The 18,517-nt window shown below is 34.1% G+C and overlaps 2 protein-coding genes across 3 annotated transcripts in view; one reads left to right on the plus strand and one right to left on the minus strand.

Moving 5' to 3' along the window:
• The window catches only part of LOC106469854, a 48,605-nt gene extending 39,998 nt beyond the window's left edge, over window positions 1–8,607 (minus strand). The window contains exon 1 of the mRNA XM_022398418.1: window positions 8,526–8,607. Within this exon, the coding sequence (XP_022254126.1) occupies window positions 8,526–8,573 (48 nt within the window). The 5' untranslated portion in view covers window positions 8,574–8,607. The remainder of the gene's footprint in view (window positions 1–8,525) is intronic.
• A 580-nt stretch (window positions 8,608–9,187) lies between these two features.
• Window positions 9,188–13,229, plus strand: LOC111088400. 2 transcript variants are annotated; one of them, XM_022398420.1, is made up of 2 exons: window positions 9,188–9,225; window positions 11,922–13,229. In XM_022398420.1, the coding sequence occupies exon 2, from the start codon at window positions 11,980–11,982 to the stop codon at window positions 12,898–12,900; it is 921 nt and encodes a 306-aa protein (XP_022254128.1). In that variant the 5' UTR covers window positions 9,188–9,225; window positions 11,922–11,979; the 3' UTR covers window positions 12,901–13,229. The 2 variants fall into 2 exon arrangements, with proteins under 2 accessions (XP_022254128.1, XP_022254129.1); XM_022398421.1 differs by having other exon boundaries at window positions 9,201–9,221.
• The last annotated feature ends 5,288 nt before the right edge of the window (window positions 13,230–18,517 follow it).

The following is an 18,517-nucleotide window of genomic DNA, read 5'->3' on the forward strand; positions in this document are numbered from 1 at the left end:
AATAAAATAGGTATTTGTCATTTATACAATATTTCTGTCTCCTCATTTTATTATAAAATTAGAATGAGAGTATTTTATAGAGGTGAATAATAAGCTATATGTCTATCAGAAGAGCCTATTATTTTATATACAAACTTCATGTAATAATACTTCAGTGTTAAGTTAAATATTGTTTAAGAGAACACTTGTGGTCTTATAATGTATCGTTAGTGACTATAAACATAGAACGTTTTAAATCTTTGAAGTAGAAAGTTTTAAATAGAATATGCATGAAATCTGTAGATGTACAAATTAAACCTACCTCCCTAAAAAGCCGTGAAGCAGATGTTGGTCAGTGATAAGTTCTTGGATAGGTAGTGACCACGAAAATACTGTTCTACTCGTTAGTCTCTCTTGATAAGCGACAGAGTCAATGTAAGCTCTGCTTTTTATTAGATTAAAAGAGTCACATGATGCGCTAAAAAAAGCTTACAATGTGGGATGCAGTGTTTAAATCAACTTGAAGGGCGTGAAAACCTTTCGAAATGAGATGTGAAACCTTTCTGGTGCTGCCAATGCACATGGTGCCACGTTTTCACGAGATATATTAAATTTGAAGCCAGACTAATACTGAACGTAGCCTATTGGAAGATGTAACTTACCACGGAGATGTAGTAGTATAGTCGTATACCTTTCTTGTGCTTATGCTCTCAAAAACACATTATTTAACACGTTTTATTTTAAAAGATGTTTCATTTGTTATCTATACATCAAGAGTGTAGATGTACAGAGACTCGTAATGATTAATTCATTTTTCAAATATAGGTAATATGTTTGTAAGCTGTTTAGTATAACATCGTAGATATTTATCTTATGACAACAACAACCTCAACTACACAACATGTCAACCCTAGCTAACTAGAACTTGTAAGAGGAATAACTGATTGACAATCACATGCTTTAAAGTTGAATACAACTTTGAAAAAAAAAATATATTATATTTTTAAATTCGCATATACGTGAAAAGATAAGCGCCATATAGACGTATTGTTAAAACTGAATGCTGCAATGAAAACGTATGTGTACATATATAAGATCGTTAAACTTGTACAAATGCATATATATGGTGACTATAGAGTCAGTAACGATATTTGGAACAACCTGTATAACTGTGTAACATACGTTATTTTGCCTACACACATAACGGAATACAAAATTGCATTCCACTGTTTTCTGGAAATGACACTAGAGGCAGCACTATATAATCTCTTCAATATTACGATAATTTATTTCGATTAATGCATTCCTATTAATTATGACAATGCACACTACGGCACGTAACATCTCTTTTAATCGCAATAACCTTATTCATTTAAGGTTTGACTAGGTGTTTAGGGCGCTCGACTCGCAATCTGCGGGTCGCGGGTTCGAATCTCCATCCCACATAACATGCTTGCCCTTTCAGCTGGGGGGGGGGCGTTATAATGTGACGGTCAATTCTATTACTCGTTGATAAAAGAGTAGCCCAAGAGTTGGCGGTGGGTGGTGATGACTAGCTGCTTTCTCTCTAGTCTTTCACTGGTACATTAGAGACGGCTAGCACAAATAGCCCTCGAGTAGCTTTGCGCGAAATTCCAAACAAACCAAACCAGTTAAGGGATGGTTCTGAGTTATGTCGAACAATCTGCGAATTCAGTAAATCCTTTAACCAGCACTCAGCAGTGATGATTCCAGGAAAGTTTGCAGACCAAGCATGTTGAGAGTGACTTTTTATAAGTTTTTAACTAATCTGCTGAAAGCAACAGCAAAGCATAACTCAGGTCTTGTGTTGATCCTTCAACAATTTGCTTTGAGTGATGTGTCAGTATTGCAAACAGTTTAATTATAAAGCTACACCAGCTTGATCCTTGTTTCAAACTTAACATTTTGTTATACCTCTTTTCTAGCGAAAAAATGTTCCATTCATTGGTTATCAGATTTGCATGTACGACGCTCCTAATGCTATTTACGGAAACCAGGGAAACACAATTTACGATTTCTTCTACCTGTACGCAAGGTTTTCTATAAAATTTTAATCAACAACAAACTTATCAGCATCAACTCTTATTCTTTGAAGCTTTCAGACATGATTCCTCAACATTGATTCAGTTTCATCATCGTCCAGTCCGAACCATGTTAACTCAGAAACTAATTTTTAGGTGTTATATATACAATTATGTACAGACACAATTGATGACTTAGGGTTAAAACATCTCTTTCGATGTTAAACATTCCTGTTGCGATAGGCTTTATGCTTAAATCTCACGCATAAGGAAATATTTGTAATAACATTGTACAATTATTCTCAAAGTCAGTTCTACAATGTAGTACCCACGTATTGAAAAAGTATTTTTGAAATAATTTCAGAAGAATTTTTAAAACGTGAGGTGTTCTGCGATAATATAAGTGAAATAAAAGGCATAATTAATACGAACGATTGCTGGCTACAAGCTTACAGACAAAGGTTTTTCAAAGGTGGTTAATCCAAAATCCTCCCTTAAGTCTAAAGGAATAATTTGTTTACTGTACATGGATTGAATTTTGAAAGTATTTCAAGTACATTTTAGTAAATTATCATAATATCTGACATAATATTTTACTTTCAAACGTCTTAATGAACTTCAAAAAGATCTAGTACAGACATTCTTTAATTACTCATTACCAGGATATAAATATTTACACGTTATTTAATTATTTATTACCAGGACATAAATATTTACACGTTATTTAATTATTTATTACCAAGATGTAAATATTTACACGTTATTTAATTATTTATTACCAAGATGTAAATATTTACACGTTCTTTAATTATTTATTACCAGGATGTAAATATTTACACGTTCTTTGATTATTTATTACCAAGATGTAAATATTTTCACGTTCTTTGATTATTTATTACCAAGATGTAAATATTTTCACGTTCTTTAATTATTTATTACCAGGATGTAAATATTTACACGTTCTTTAATTATTTATTACCAGAATGTAAGTATTTAAAGCACGATCGTCTTAAGGCGTCCTATATGTTTTTTTCTATTTTATATTCAGGTGTAATTACATAAAAAATAATAAACGAAGAGCAAATACTCCAGGATGTATTGTTGTTGTACGGAGTAAAAGGTTAGAATACAATTCTTTAAATACAACATTAAAAGCTTAGTGTTATTATGAGGAGTTTATGGAAGCTCAAGCTTCGAATTAATTTAAAATGGTATGATATGAAAAGTGCACCTCTGGTGGCACAGCGGTAAGTCTGCCGACATTATAATGGTAAAAACCGGGTCTCGATACCCGTGGTGGGCACACCACAGATAGCCCGTTGTGTAGCTTTGTGCTTAACTCATGAAAACTATGTATATATAGTTGTTCTAAAATTTTAAAATCATTAGTTATATCCGCCATGAATTTAAACCATTATGAACAATGACCAGTGAAGTGCACATAAATGTATCTCATCTTCGAGCAAACTCGACATAACTGTACTACTGAGGCGTCACCACCTAGCTCCATCCTGTTTTACACGCTACCCGGATCCAAGTCCAAGATTAAGATGGTGCAAATCTGAGACAATGATTGGTAGCCGCGTTTGTCTGGATCTTTCTCGGTAGCGCTTCCATTGTAATGGAGGTATTTTCTTGGTTGCCTTGACTTCTATTATAATATCCATCAGATCGACTGTTATCAAATCGACTGATATGCCCAAACCAGCTGCGGGCATCGTTTTTTAATTACTTCAGAAACCGATGGCATGTTGTTTTGTTCTTTTTTTGAGATTTTCGCATTTGTAGTATCGAAACGGTTGAAGATGAGTAGAATTCTGTGTAGGAACCCCAGATAAAACTCTCTAGTTTGTTTTTCATAGTGATGTAATTGTCCAAAGTTCAAATCTATGAAGTAGGATTGGTAATACTGTCCAGTAACAGCAGGATCTTGGCATTCAGGTTGATACTTGCCTTGTTTGTTTTCTTTGTTGTTGTTGTTTTTTAGAGCCAAGCTACACAATTAGCTATCTGCATTCTATCCACCGTGAGGAATCGAACCCCAGATTTTAACTTTGTAACTCCGCAAACTTACCGCTGACCCACTGGGAATACTTGACTTTCAACGATGAAAATAGGTCGTGTTTTCAGAGCGCAAAGCAACAAAATGGACTATTTACGCTTTATCTACCTCGGAGACTCGAGCCAGGACTGTAACGTTATCAGTCCAAAAATCACCGCTAACGCACAGGTATCGAAACCCGGTTTCTAGCGTTCCAAGTCCGTAGTCATACCGCTCTGCCACTGGGAGCCTTTATTTAGCAGAGCTTATATTCGATAAAGAGATGAATTAACACTGTAACTTGTGTACGGTTTTTGCTTTAGTTTAATTAGGGCTAAACTTTACCGTACTTAATATTATCAGTCGCCCCCCAGTGACACAGTGGTATGTATGCGGACTTACAACGCTATAATCCGGGTTTCGATACCCGTGGTGGGCAGAGCACAGAGAGCCCATTGTGTAGCTTTGTGCTACAAGCAAACAATATTATCAGTTATTCTACGATTTAACATTAAACTTTGATAAGCTTTAAATATGTTGTACGAAATGTCTACTAAAATATATTTATATCCACCTTTTGTTTACATTTGTTGAAATGAAATGCGCGAGTATGCTCATTTGCAGGATAAACAAAAACCGAATTCTATTATAATAGATACAGTACACGAGATTCAAGTCAGAAACAATTAAGACTCTAATTATTAAAGAAAGGAGTCTACGTAACGTAATACAAGTGAAAACTTACTTGAATGGTGTTAATTCAAATCACAACCTGATTTGATTTTTGATATAACTTTTACAAAACAAAATGCAATGTTCTGGCGAATCATATCACTCAATATTATAATCAAACTAAAGATAATGGTGAAAAAAAATTATTTAAAACATTTTATCGATAATATTTGTATTTTTTAAAGAAAAAAACCGTAGTATAGTATTATTTCTGTTTGGGTTTTTAAGGTTTTTAAAACATTTTAAAGTTAACAAAGTACATTATTAAGCTTAGGTTTATAAACTTCTAAGAACATAATTTATCCAATTTTCATTATCCATGGGCCTAGCTTGGCCTGATGGTTAGGGCTGACAATCTGCAGGTCGCGGGTTTGAAGCCCCTTCATCGTACATGTTCGCCCTTTAAACAGTGTGGGCGTTGTAATGTTACAGTAAACTCCACTATTCGCTGATAAAAGAATAGTTCAAGAAGTGGCTGTGGGTGGTGTTGACTAGCTGCCTTCCCTCTAGTATATCACTGCTAAATTAGGGACGTCTAGGGAAGACAACTTTATGCAAAATTCAAAGTAAACAAACCAGTAGCCATGAGATTCTAGTATAAAATTTGGGAAAATAAAGTATTCTTACTTTCGTATTCTAGTTTTTCATATTTCAGAAAAAAGTTTAAGGTTCCATGCAGCATACCAAATTTGTCAAGTCACTGAATCTATCAAAAGGGTCAGGAAAGATTCCCAGGCATATCTGCTGTGTTATAGCATTAATAATGACATTACTCATACCGAGTTGTATAACAAATGTTATATTATATGTGTTCCTTTATATATATGTGTGTGTGTGTGTGTATAAATACAATGATTATTTGTTAAAGTTGCTTGGTGAACATACAGTTCGATAAAACTACATCTACAGTTATAGTAACAATAACTTTTTTTTATAAACTTAATGCTTAGTGTGATTGGAATATGAGTCCAAGGATTCATGGGTCGCGGCCGTTGATGCAAAAGCACGCTCTGTACTTTGAGACCGTGGCTGCGTTATAAGAATGAGAGTCAAATCCTACTAATCTGTCAGACAAGAGTAGCCCAAAAGGTGGAAATGGACCCTGTTGAATGGTTTCCTTTTTCTTGGTTCCTGATAGCTGTTGTGTCCACCACAGTGAATCTAACCCTAGATTGTAGCGTTGTAAGTCTGTAAATATGTTAATATGTTTCTTATACTGTATTGTTTGAAATGTATATATGTATTTGATAAGCTCTAATTATCTTGTATCTAGGTCTGGCGTGGCCTAATGATTAGGACACGCGACTCAAAATATGTGGATCTCGGGTTCATATTCCACCACCGAACATGTTCGCACTTCTAGCCGTGGGAGTGTTATAATGTTACGGTCAATCTAGTCATTCGTTGGCGGTGGGTTGTGTTGACTAGTAATCTTCCCTCTAGCCTGTCACTTCTAAATTAGGGACGGCTACCGCTGAAGGCTCTCGACTAGCCTTGCACGAAATTCAACAACAACAGCAAAAAAAAAACAAAAAAAAACTGTTGTAAATAAGGGTATAATCTTTAAATATTTCATTTCAAGAGTTTTTATTTTTATGTTGTCTAGTTTACAAATGTATAGGGTTTGATTTTCTATCACGTAATATTTTATTTCAAAAATTTTAATTACCTGTGAACCTTATATTTCATATAATGTTTTGTAAAGGGTTATTTTGAATAAAAGAAAGGGGTTGTTGTTTCTATTTTCATTTATGTTTAGCTATCTGTATGTGTTATTGAAGCCCTTTGGTTAGACGAGGGTATTCGTCAGTGCACGCGATTCGTATTTAGGGGTGGTTTGTTTAGAACCTTACCGTGTTCCGTGACGTTCTTCTTCCGTTTGACCGAAAGTAATCGGCATGGCCAGGTGGTTAGGGCACTCGACTAGCAATCTGAGGGTCATGGTTCGAATCCCAGTCACACCAAATATGCTCGCTCTTTCAGCCATGGGATAGTTATAATGTGATGGTCAATCCCACTATTTGTTGGTAAAAGAATAGCCCAAGAGTTGGCGGTGGGTAGTGTTGACCAAAGGGAGGAATGAGGACCGCTGGTCCTAAAAGAGCAAAGCCCACCAAGGAAGACAACCGCAGGTGGGGTGCCTTGATAAGGATTGAAGCTTGGTAGCATATTGCAAAGAAAGTTGCAAATGTCTGAGGTGAAGAGGAGATTCATGTGAATTAGTGTACACACTCAGAACTGGTGAAATGTATAAAGTCCTCATACAGAGCTGAAGCCCTAGATGAGTAAATGGCCATGTAACCCATATGAATGGTGGATTCACAAAATTCCATACCTCCTTGTAGTGTCATAAGCCTTCTCAAGATCAAAGAAGATAGAAACAAGATGTTCACTCTTGAGGAAGGTTTCTCTGAATGAAGTTTTGAGACAAATCAGCTGGTCCATGATGGAGCACTGTCGACAAAAACCACATTGGGTGGGCGAGAGGAGGTTGTTTGATTCAAGGAACCAAACAAGAAAAGCATTAACCACCCTCTAAAACCTTACAGAGACAACTAGATAAAGCAATTGGTAAATAATCTGAAGGAATCTTGGGATCCTTCCCAAGCTTTAAAAAAGGAGAACAATAACCTTGCACCATACTCTGCTATTTACTTATTCTCATCTGTGAATTTACTATAAATTAGCAATTATTTTATACCGAAATACCATGGAAACTTAATTTCCTTAATGATGGTAACTTTGTTCCATCGTCAATGATTGGTCGGTGCAACTTAAGGTGGGATTACGGTAGATAATGAATAGTTATGAAGTATTTTAAGGTAATAAAATAGTTAAATTTTTGTACGGAGAAATTAGTTACTCCATGAGTTAATCTTGGGAGGACATAGCCTACAGGTATTAATAAACATCTACATAGTTTATCTCACTAGAGAACATACAGATATTAAACCATATAGTTCTTCAGTGATACCTCTAATGGGAAAGTTCAGGAAGGCCAAACGGAAACGACATATTATGATGTGTGACTAGGATACCTGCAAGTTGCCTACATTCCATAATTGATTTTCGTACTTTATGCCCCTGAACATAAGTAAGTGTACAAAAGTTCAGCTTTCGCCTTAAAAATAAACAATAAGAAAAATACTAGTATGTGGTTTATCTTGTTTTGTTGGTTCTTTTTGATTATTCAGCAAAAATAATGCAAAGTCCAGTTCACCTAAAGATAATAATTTCAATTTATTTATTCAACTAACCGTTTTGCAGGTTGACATTCTTTTACGCAATTAACTGATAAAAATTACAATAATATAAATCATTTCTCGACCTTTACTATGTCTATCTCATCACAGCCAACCTGATAAGCCCTGATGGAAGCACTGTATACAGTAGATTTAGTGTGATTTACGTTTTATTTCATTTTTCTCAAGGTCTTATAACTATAACGAAGTTTTCTCCCGTTGATGTTGTCGTCATTCGACCTGCTTGCGGAATGAACTTACTTGTTCACCAATTCTTCTAAATTATGAATAAAGTAAATTCAAGTAAAATATATAATATTAATAAAAACAATTTGGTGTTTAAAAATAGTTAAATAATTTGACTTTAATAAAAATCGTAAAAACTAATTCTTATGTGCAATAATTTAGATAAGTTAAAAAAATTACAATTTATGGACTTAATTTAGTCCACACAAAAATAGTTGTTGTTCAAACAATTGATGTACAAACCCAGGGCTCCTTTTTTACCCGACGACTTCGATCTACTCGATCCAACATATCCTCTACCCAGAGAATACGAAGACTAGGACCGTGAATTTAACATATCATAAATACTTCTTTTGTTTGTTTGTTTGTTGTTAAGCGCAAAGTTACACAAAGAGCTATTATTTCTACTGTGCCCGCCACGAGTATCGAAACCCGTGTTTTAGTGCTATAAGCCTTCATACTTTACCTATAAGCAAGTTTTCTTTCATTATTTGTTTAATTCTAAAACAATTAATATTTTCTACATAATGTTTTAGTTTATCCATTTTATTTTACTTGCTTTGCTTTCCATTGATCTCCCAGCGGTATATCTACGGAATTACAACGCTAGAAACCGGGTTTCGATACCCGTGGTGAGCAGAGCACAGATAGCTTCACTTCCAATTCTGTTATCCTGTAAAAGCCCAGTCCGTGGCCGAATTATACAAGACGAAGAAGGAAGTTTGTGGTTGAAGAGGCGAAGGCTAGTCTTTCAGGAGGTAGCTTTGTTCAGGAGGATTTTAAACTCAGGGCTTCGATGATTAAATTATTTTCTTTTTCATCCGATAGATGTCTATACAGGCAATAAAGTCACTCTGTATTTCCGAAGTTATGACACGAAGTTTATATTTAATATTTACGCAAATTAGGTTACTTGTCTTACACTTCTCCCTGCCTTTCGTAAGTACGTTTACGCCTTATTTCTTTAGTAACGTCGACTGTACGTTAAGTAAGGTATTTTTATAGTTTTATTTTATTGTGTTTTAAAACAATACGGAAATTGTAGAATGACTTTAATGATACGAATTACAAGAAATGATAGGCCGATGTCGATATGAATTTTTATTGTTGTTCTAGTAAAGCTAAAAGAATGTAAATGGCGACATATATAAAACTTTTACTTGCTTGTGACTCATAATTTGGCCTCATTCCATAACAACTGTAGAATGAACCAGTAGCGGGAAGATCGACAAAACACATGCAGTACATGTAAACTAAACAACGACGCTGTACATTTACCATCTGCTAGATTGTTTTATTGATACACACGTATGAGCTCAGGTGTTTATTGTATGAAAAATGTATAGTTGTTTAATTATTCGAGTTTAAAAAGTCGATAGACAGTAACACAGGCGTAAAAAAATACATATGGAATAACTTTTTTTTTCACTTTGTTGTTATCTCGTGTGTATCATTGTTTTACACAATGGAGTAGGAAAGCTCATGACACATTGATAGTTTCTTTGACACGCGAGCTAATATCACGATTTCTTGTTACTACACTAGTGTTACAGCCTTAACTGTATTTAACATACTGACATAACAGCCAACTTTGTTCGGGCTTACGAGAAAGTACTTTAACTTGTGTATATACTCAGTACTTCAGTAAGGCTGTGCTGATGGAATATCAAGCGTTTCTTTGTTTAGTAGCCTGTAAGATCAACTTAGCGACTTATTATTGTTGATTTTTCATCTGTAATTAGTTTTATTCTACGTTTCGGCTGCTAATTCTCCAGGATATCGAATTCCAACTCTTGTTGTAGCATACGACCCTTCTTAGGACTTCCTATGTAGTATCTAATACAGGCCCGGCGACGGTGGGGGGGGGGGGCAAAGGGGCAACTGCCCAAAGGCTCGGTTATGCCGTAAAGCCCGCAAAGCATCGTTAGGCTTTATCTTCATTTAGTGATAAAAGCCATACGTTTTGGCTTTTCTTTGCATATAAACGCTTGATACCTTAAGAACGACTGAAATAATAATTTGAGTAATAATTAATATCTATTTGTTACTTTATAGATTTAATACATATTTGTTGTTACTTTATCAACGTTTTTATGCTTATACTGTGAGGTAAAAACGGCTGCTGCTATGATTTTGTCTGGTTTATGAACTCGTTGCTGTCCTAACTTAGGATCTTCTTTTCAATAAATTCTTGAAAATGTTAAAAGAGAGAGAGAGAAAGGGGGCCCGGCGAGGATGTTTGACCCCGGGCCAGTGTTGGCTCGCGACGTTCCTGATCTAATAGCAATAAATAAATAAATAAATAACTGGTTAATATAAATGGAGGCAACAAAGGCTACTAAAATGACAATTATATATAAATGTATTTGATAAAAATTATACAGTTACGTTTAAATAACGTTAAACAGATACCAATTAATTCTCCTTATCTTTACACATTTCGTAGACGAAAACATGAAGACAAGTGTCAGAACATTTATTTGTTTCTTTATTCCAAACACAAATTCCGTCGACCAGTATGCTTTGCACATTGTTCATGCTTAATCGAAGTCACATGAATTGACCTCATATGGCATATTTGAGTTTTATTGTTTTGATAAAGCTGAATATGAAAGTAATAATTCATGAAAAGGTCAAGTGATTCCAAGAAAAACATTATAATTTGATTTTAATAAATGTCCAATTACATAAACGTTCTTCACTGTTTGGTAATTAGCTTATTGTACAATACTAATAGCGTAACACATTTAAACGACACTGTGATAACAGTACAGACAAGTCAATGTTCAACTGGTCAGTAAACCATCAAGAATTACAGGCAGACCTCAAACATTCAGTTTTGCACATTTAATTAAAAGCGCTCTTTAGGATAGTTAACACTTAATTTCTGTATAAATGTTTTCCTGGATATGAATAATGGTAATTATCAAATCATCAACGAATCCACCTGAAGTTGTAGAATTTTAGAAAAAGCACAATAAACATTTAAATTCCAAAGTTTTTCTAACATAAACTACTATGAGAATAAATCTTGATATTTTTTGTGACATTTTGACTGTTTGATAAATATCCTCGACCTAATCGTTGTGCTAGGAATAGATGATCTTAAAGTAGGTAAGCTGTGTTAACTTTAAGTTTTTTATTATTTTTCTCATAAGTATGAATTAAGAATTTCTATTGTTTAATGAAAACATAGAGGAAGTCTCGACTGATAATATACTTTAAAATCATGTTAAATACCTGCACGGATCAAAATAAAGAAAGGTGACAAAATATATAAACTGGTTAAAAGATAAAAAAAAAACCCACCTAAAATAAGGCTTAAGGTGTTGTGGGACAGCCATGTGTCACGGCTCAACTTAATATGGCACTAATTATTGCACGGTTAAGTATTTTATAATTGTTCAATAGATTTTTGCGAGTTATTGAAAACATACTTAAACAAAGTGAGTTATAACATGTTAATTGTGTAATGTGTAGGGTTTTATTAAGACTTTCAAAAGCTGTCCATTCTTTCAAGATTACTAGTATAACATATTGTGTATTATCATATACATTAATTTAGTCACCAGTTCATTTATCACACCAAATGTTATTCTAATTATCTTTTCTTGGTAACTATGCCTATCATTTCTACAGAGTATTTTAGGTTCAATCAATAAGTTTTTTGGAAAAGACCATAAATAATTTTCTCGTAATGGAGGACAAGCTAACAAAAGATGAAGCCGTGTATTTTGTGTCCAACGTACTTGACATTGCAGAGGCTGAAGAAAAGCTAGTTACAGACCGTAAGATTTTCCTGGACCAACTAGTCCAGAGAATACATGAAGACATTCCATTTCAAAACCTGTTTCTACTCTCAATGGAACCGGAAAATCGTCATCTACCGACTTGGATTGAAATAAAAGAATCTATGATGAGAAAAAGAGGAGGACTCTGTTACATCATTAATGTTTTCATGAAATACTTACTACAGGCCCTTGGTTTTAATGCGTACCATGCTACGTGTTCAGTTTATTTTCCGAACAACCACATCACAACAATAATTAGAGATTTGACATCCGATGGCAGTAAACATCTGGTAGACTTTTCGGGATACCCATTCTTCAAAGCGATCCCACTGGATTTTGAAGAAGAGTCTCCGGTTTATAATATGTCATTTCTCACCTGTAAGTTTATTCGAGAACAAAAATTAATTGTTCGTCTTCATCAAATACAAAATATTTATCAGTGTTCCAGTTCTTCGTATTTTGACAGTTGCCAGGGTATTTCAGATAATTGGTTTCGTTTTTGTGTTATAGACCCTGAACCTCGAGAACTTAATTACTTCGAGGAAGATATGACCAAAGTATTTACGGTACCAGGAGCTAATTCTCCGTTTCTGGAAACATTACGTATTGTACGTTTTCCAGGCCTAAAACTTTGTGCAGTGAAAAATGACTTTGAACTGTCAGAAGGAGATAACCATCGAGTGAAAAGCAAGAAATTTTCATCTAAAGCAGAAGTAGCCAAATTTATCAGAAAGAATTATTCACCGTTCCCTGAAGATATGATATTATCAGGAATTGACAGAATAGATATCTTTAATACTCCTAGTGTGTTTAAATATCAGACGTAATTTCACGACTTATTCGACTTTTCTGGATTTAACTGAGTTGTTTTTTCATCCACTATATTTTACTATATTTGAGAGGGGGTAGATTTAAAATATTTGTTGCTTATAGATTTAGACAATCATTTAATTGCATGTTTAAAACGCATTTAAAAGCATGTTATATTGAAAATTTTCAATTAAGGTGCTACTTAATCATGGTAGTTTAGGGTGTCATTACTTGAGGTTGTGCCTTGCAGATAACTGTTTATTTTCGTTATATTTTCTTAATAAGAAGAATACCCCCCCCAGTGGCACAGCGGTATGTCTGCGGACTTACAACGCTAGAATCCGGGTTTCGATACCCGTGGTGGGTAGAGCACAGATAGCCCATTGTGTAGCTTTGTGCTTAAATACAATTACAAACAAACATAAGAAGAATTTTCATGTTATAACGACTATAAAATAGATATTTGGTGTTTGAAAAATGTATAATTAAGGATACTTATCATACATGCTGACGGTACCTTATTAAATGTTTATATAAAGAATAATTAAGAAATGGATTGTTTTTACTTAAAATGTGTGATATATCGTGTAGAGGGGGTTTACATGGTTGTGTGTTTTTGTCTTAAACTGAAATAAACACATTACTTAAGCATTTGTCTAGATATGTATAATGTTACTTTTTAATCCACTTTATTTCTGTGATTTATTTATTATGTATTGCTTTTTAAAGACAATGGACCAGATAGATTTCCTTCAAAATGCAATGGAAACATTGAGGTAATTGTGGTATATTGTACTTTAAAAAATATCCCGTCAGTGTTCTTAGTAACCTTTAATCAGTCAATGGGTAATGGTCTGTCCTTAAGGTCATGTTGTGTAGATACCGTAAATGATCTTGCTCCGATGTCAAACGATCTGGCTAGTTATATGATAGTGTATCAACAATCTTTCCATCACATATCTGGATATAGCAAAATGAACAACCACGTTTGTAAAATGGTTAAGAGATTTGCAATTTAGGAAAATGTATCATTTAAGTAAAAAAGAAAATTAATATCCCTTTTCAGTTCACTCCTTCTAAATCCCAGATCATATAGCCACTTATTTAATGATGTTGTCATAAAGACTCGACAGCCAACTTCAAATGGAAAGCATTCAGCTTGACGCCCTCTATCTTCATAATGAGATTTAAGCTCCTCATACTTAACAAAATTCCGTTCATTCATGTGCTTCTTTGATAGTATCCTTCCATTATTCTGTCAGCACTCCAATGATCACCAGTCTTCCAATAGCTGACTAGACGACAATATCCAACCTAAGATTTGTGATCACTATCTCTTCTGAAAAGTTCCCTTTCCTTTTCAGGTTTACTATTACCTTACAATAAATTCACTACTTCTAGGTGAGCTGCTACCAGAACTACTTGACCCAAAGCCATTTTTAACAAAGGTGATGAATTGTCTTTGGTTAGATATTATCTCTCTTGCGTTAATCTTCTGCACTCTCTTTTTCAACTGCTTTGGCTATCACTTGGCATACGTTTTACCATCCTCCTACCCCAGTCCATCAGCTCCATTTAACGCTATTCCTGGACCAGCCCTTTCTGCTTCCTTTATGATGATCTTCATTACAAGAATGAACAGGACGGGAGATATAGTACAACCTATGGTCCACCTAAGTTGTAGTATAATCTAGAATTAAGAACATCATCTGGAATTCCCTGTAATACTCCTTGATAACGTTATTCACCTTCTCAAGAACCCAGAAGAAATCAATAAGGTATTTTTTCAATACATGTGGCACAAACCCATTCGCATAAGCGAGATCAAGACACACCACACTCAAATCTATTTTTTTTAGCTTCATGTTTAGTATGTCTTATGATTCTAGTATATTCCAAACAGCCTGGAAAAGCCAGGTATTCTAAATTTTTGCACAGTTTTGTTAGAATACCAAACACGATCTTCTACATTACGCTAACATGAGATCGTCACTTGAAGTGATGAAATGTAACTGAAATGGGAATCACAGAAATACATTTATAAGGTGGCTAATGAAATATAAATTATTGAGTTTCTCTGCTATTTACTTATTCTCAGCTGTGATGTTATTATATTGTCATATTTGTCATTTTTGTGTCCAAATTATTTATCCATATTTATAGATTTCAATGTTTCTTCAAAAATTTGAAGAAATAAATATGAAAAAACACCAAAACCTTGTTAACTAAATTGGTTTCCTCGACTACAAATCCCATAGTATCATATCAATAAATTACACGCACATAAAGAAAAGTGGGAATAAGTTCCCACTGGTATGTCAGCTTCGAAGCTCACGGTGATTGAGACTCTACTGTACCTTTTATTTGATTTCTGACACTGAAAGACTTAAAACAAAGACATTGTATGATCTAAAAGTGTTCAGTGAAAGGAACAGAACAGTACAGGAACATCTTAGTATTTTTGTGCACAATATGTTTGGTATTAACAGATGCTTTACTATATATTGCTTTTTGACTTAATATGTTTGACTGAGAGAAAACAGGTTGTCGGTGATGTTGAAAAATCTGAGTTTATCCGGGTTCATTCCAGAAATCCGTCTAATCACATTAAGATAGGTTACATTTAGCTTGATAAGATTATTTTGTTGTTCAAAACTACACAAATAGACTGTCTCCAAGGGGAATCGAATCCAGAATTTGAGGTTTGTAAGGCCACAAACTTACTGCTAACCCACTGGTGGACCGTAAAATATTTAATCTATAACATAACATTTGAATCATATAACAGAGGAATGTAGGTTTGGTAAGTTTATCTTGTTATTTAAAAAGTGAAAATATCAGAAATAGTTGGGCATTATTAAAACAAAAACCTTGTGGAGATTATTAGAGGGAGGAGAGCTTTTGCCAAGACTTGTACCTCAACTTTAAATAGTAATAGACGTAACACTATTAGAATAATTTTATACAGATTGAATACTTAGCGATAAAATAAAAATAAAGTATTAAAATAAAGATACACAATAGCTATAACGTTTAAAGTAAAAGTGGCTGCTGCCGGTTGGTTGTTTGGATTTACATAAAGAACCACGCTAACTAGACTACTTACATACTGACAAGTATGTTGCAACTGGACTCCATATTTGGTTGGAGGCGAGACTGAGCTTTATCTGGTGCTAAGTTCCTCTTGAGTGTAAATCAAATCAACAAAATCATCATAATGTTCGACTTATAAGAATTAACTTAAGTAAACATTATTCTTGTTGTTCCTTCTATTATTCATTCCTACCCTTTTCTCTTTCTTTCTACTTTTTCCTTCTTTTTCCTCTGAATCCTCTTTTCACCCTTTTTTCAGCTTCTGTACCTCCTTTAATCCCTCTCTCATTTTCGTTTAACCATCCCTTCACAGTTTTCTCCCATGGGACAAATCAGATGTACTCCAATGTTCATTTAGCCGAATTCACATATTCTCGTCCAATAGAGGATCCATAAATTGGACAAGTTCCAACAAGTCCATCATTGAACATAGAGTTTGTGGATAAAATAAATGGCTAAGCATTTTCACGTTTTCGTCCTTTCTCGTTCCTTTAATCCTAAACTTTGCTTTATACACTTTCTTTTGAAGTTACATTCAAAATCTGTTTGACAAAACAGTCACAATTAATTGAAAGTTGTTATACCTCTCAGTTGGAAGGCTGCTTAATGTTCTGAAAGACAATCATTTAAAATGTATAGCTGGATGCTATCTCATCTATTCACATTGAAAATTATCAAACTGTGTCTGATACGTCTACAATAGTACCTTTTTTGTTAGTTCTTTTTCAAATAGGCGATTGTGTAATTGGCCTACCATATTCCATAACATAATGAAGTAGTGGAGTAGTTATGAAGGTTCTGCAATTACAGATAGCAGAAAAATAACAGTTAGAGATGTAGACCAGATGGTTGTCGTATTCGATATAACATATTGATAACGTTTGAATTTGGGAATTCTTGGGCAAATGCAAAGAGGAAGTGTGGCTGATTTGGTTCTTGTATTTGCCAATTCAGTTGATGTCTCTCTCTTAACGTTCTCTTTCTTTTTGTTGTTTCATAATTTCCAGCAAGTTTTCGATCTCGCTCGGAGCGGGTATCGTGAATTTTATTTTATTTTTACCAAAGTAACCCCACTTCTCACATCAGTATTTTAACGGAATTTATTGTTCTTTTGGATGATATGATAAAAACGAAAGCAAAGTTCAGTCCACTTAATGTTAATAAAATCATTTTAGTTCTTTAACTATAAATTTTATCGTTTGTATATTCTTTCATATTACTAAAAGTAGGGGTAAGTTCAGCTTCACAAGTAACATTAAACAGTCACTTATTTGTTAATGCCTCCAGTACTTTGTTGAAACACAAACTCATATTCACAAAACTGAGCTAACTGATCAATAGTCGCTACCTCATTAGTCGAACAAGTAATTATTGTCTAACCAACATTTGATATTTCTCAAATCGTTTCCTATACATTCAATAAATGTTTAGTCATTAAACTACATACTCCTCACGTGAGGAATTGGTAAATTTGTGCAATAAATTTGATCCATTATTGAAATCTCATTTAGAGAAATCGAATGTTTTTCTGGCCTGTCAAATAGAATCCAGAATGACCTCATTAATTGTGTATGGGAAACATTCTTGAATAAATATAAAAGCGAAATAAGTGAATCTCCATTTGTGGCTCTTAACTTAAATGAAACTATTGATGCAAGAACCATTTCTCAGGTTTTTAGTGTTGTGCGATATGTGACTAAAGATGATGAAATTTGCGGGGTTTACAAATGTTAGTGCAGATCTAACAGCTGTAGGTATATCCAAGATAGTGTTTAATTTATTTGGTTAATTAAATATTTGGTCAAACTTTGTTGTGCAAACTTATGATGGAGCAAGCGTGATGTCCAGTGAGCTGAATGGGCTTCAAAATAAAGTTACAGATAAGTATCCAAAAGCTCATTTCATTCATTGTATGGCACATAGATTGAATCTAGTGTTATCGCAATCTATGACGAAGAATGTGACAGAGTATTTGAAAAACATAAATCATTCTCTTTGTTTTTTGCGAAATCAACAAAGCGTGTGCACCTTTCAGATACTGAACTGAAGAAAAGATTCCCGAAAGTGGCTCCGACTCGTTGGAATTATAATCACTGCCTCGTTGAGACTGTCTTGGAATACAAGGAAAACTCGTTGACTTATTTCAAAATATTGTTGATAATTATGGCAACTAGGTTACTGAAACCTTTACCTATGCCAAAGCACTTTCATCGAATCTCAGAGATTTTGAGTTCAATTTCTTGTTGAATATATTTGCCGGTATTTTTTCATATACAAATGTTCTATTTTATGTTCTACAGAATAGGATATTTTATATATCCTGCTATATGAATAAAGCAAATGAAATGGTGACTATTCTGCAAAAAAGAGAGACGATTTCGATGAATTTTGGGCAGCAGTCGATGGATTATACCCCCCCCCCCCAAACACACACACACTAAACGAATAAGAAATGATCCCTGAAAAGACATTAAAATAACATACAAAAAGTTATTTTATGAAATTTTGGATGCAATTTGCGGCCAAATTAAAATTAGGTTT

This window comes from Limulus polyphemus, unplaced genomic scaffold (assembly GCF_000517525.1).
Source record: "Limulus polyphemus unplaced genomic scaffold, Limulus_polyphemus-2.1.2 Scaffold3687, whole genome shotgun sequence".
In the NCBI taxonomy this organism is placed as follows: Eukaryota; Metazoa; Arthropoda; class Merostomata; order Xiphosura; family Limulidae; genus Limulus; species Limulus polyphemus.

Excerpts from the sequence above, each read along its gene's own strand:
- LOC111088400 (XM_022398420.1), top strand. The coding sequence starts at position 11,980 with ATGGAGGACAAGCTAACAAAAGATGAAGCCGTGTATTTTGTGTCCAAC.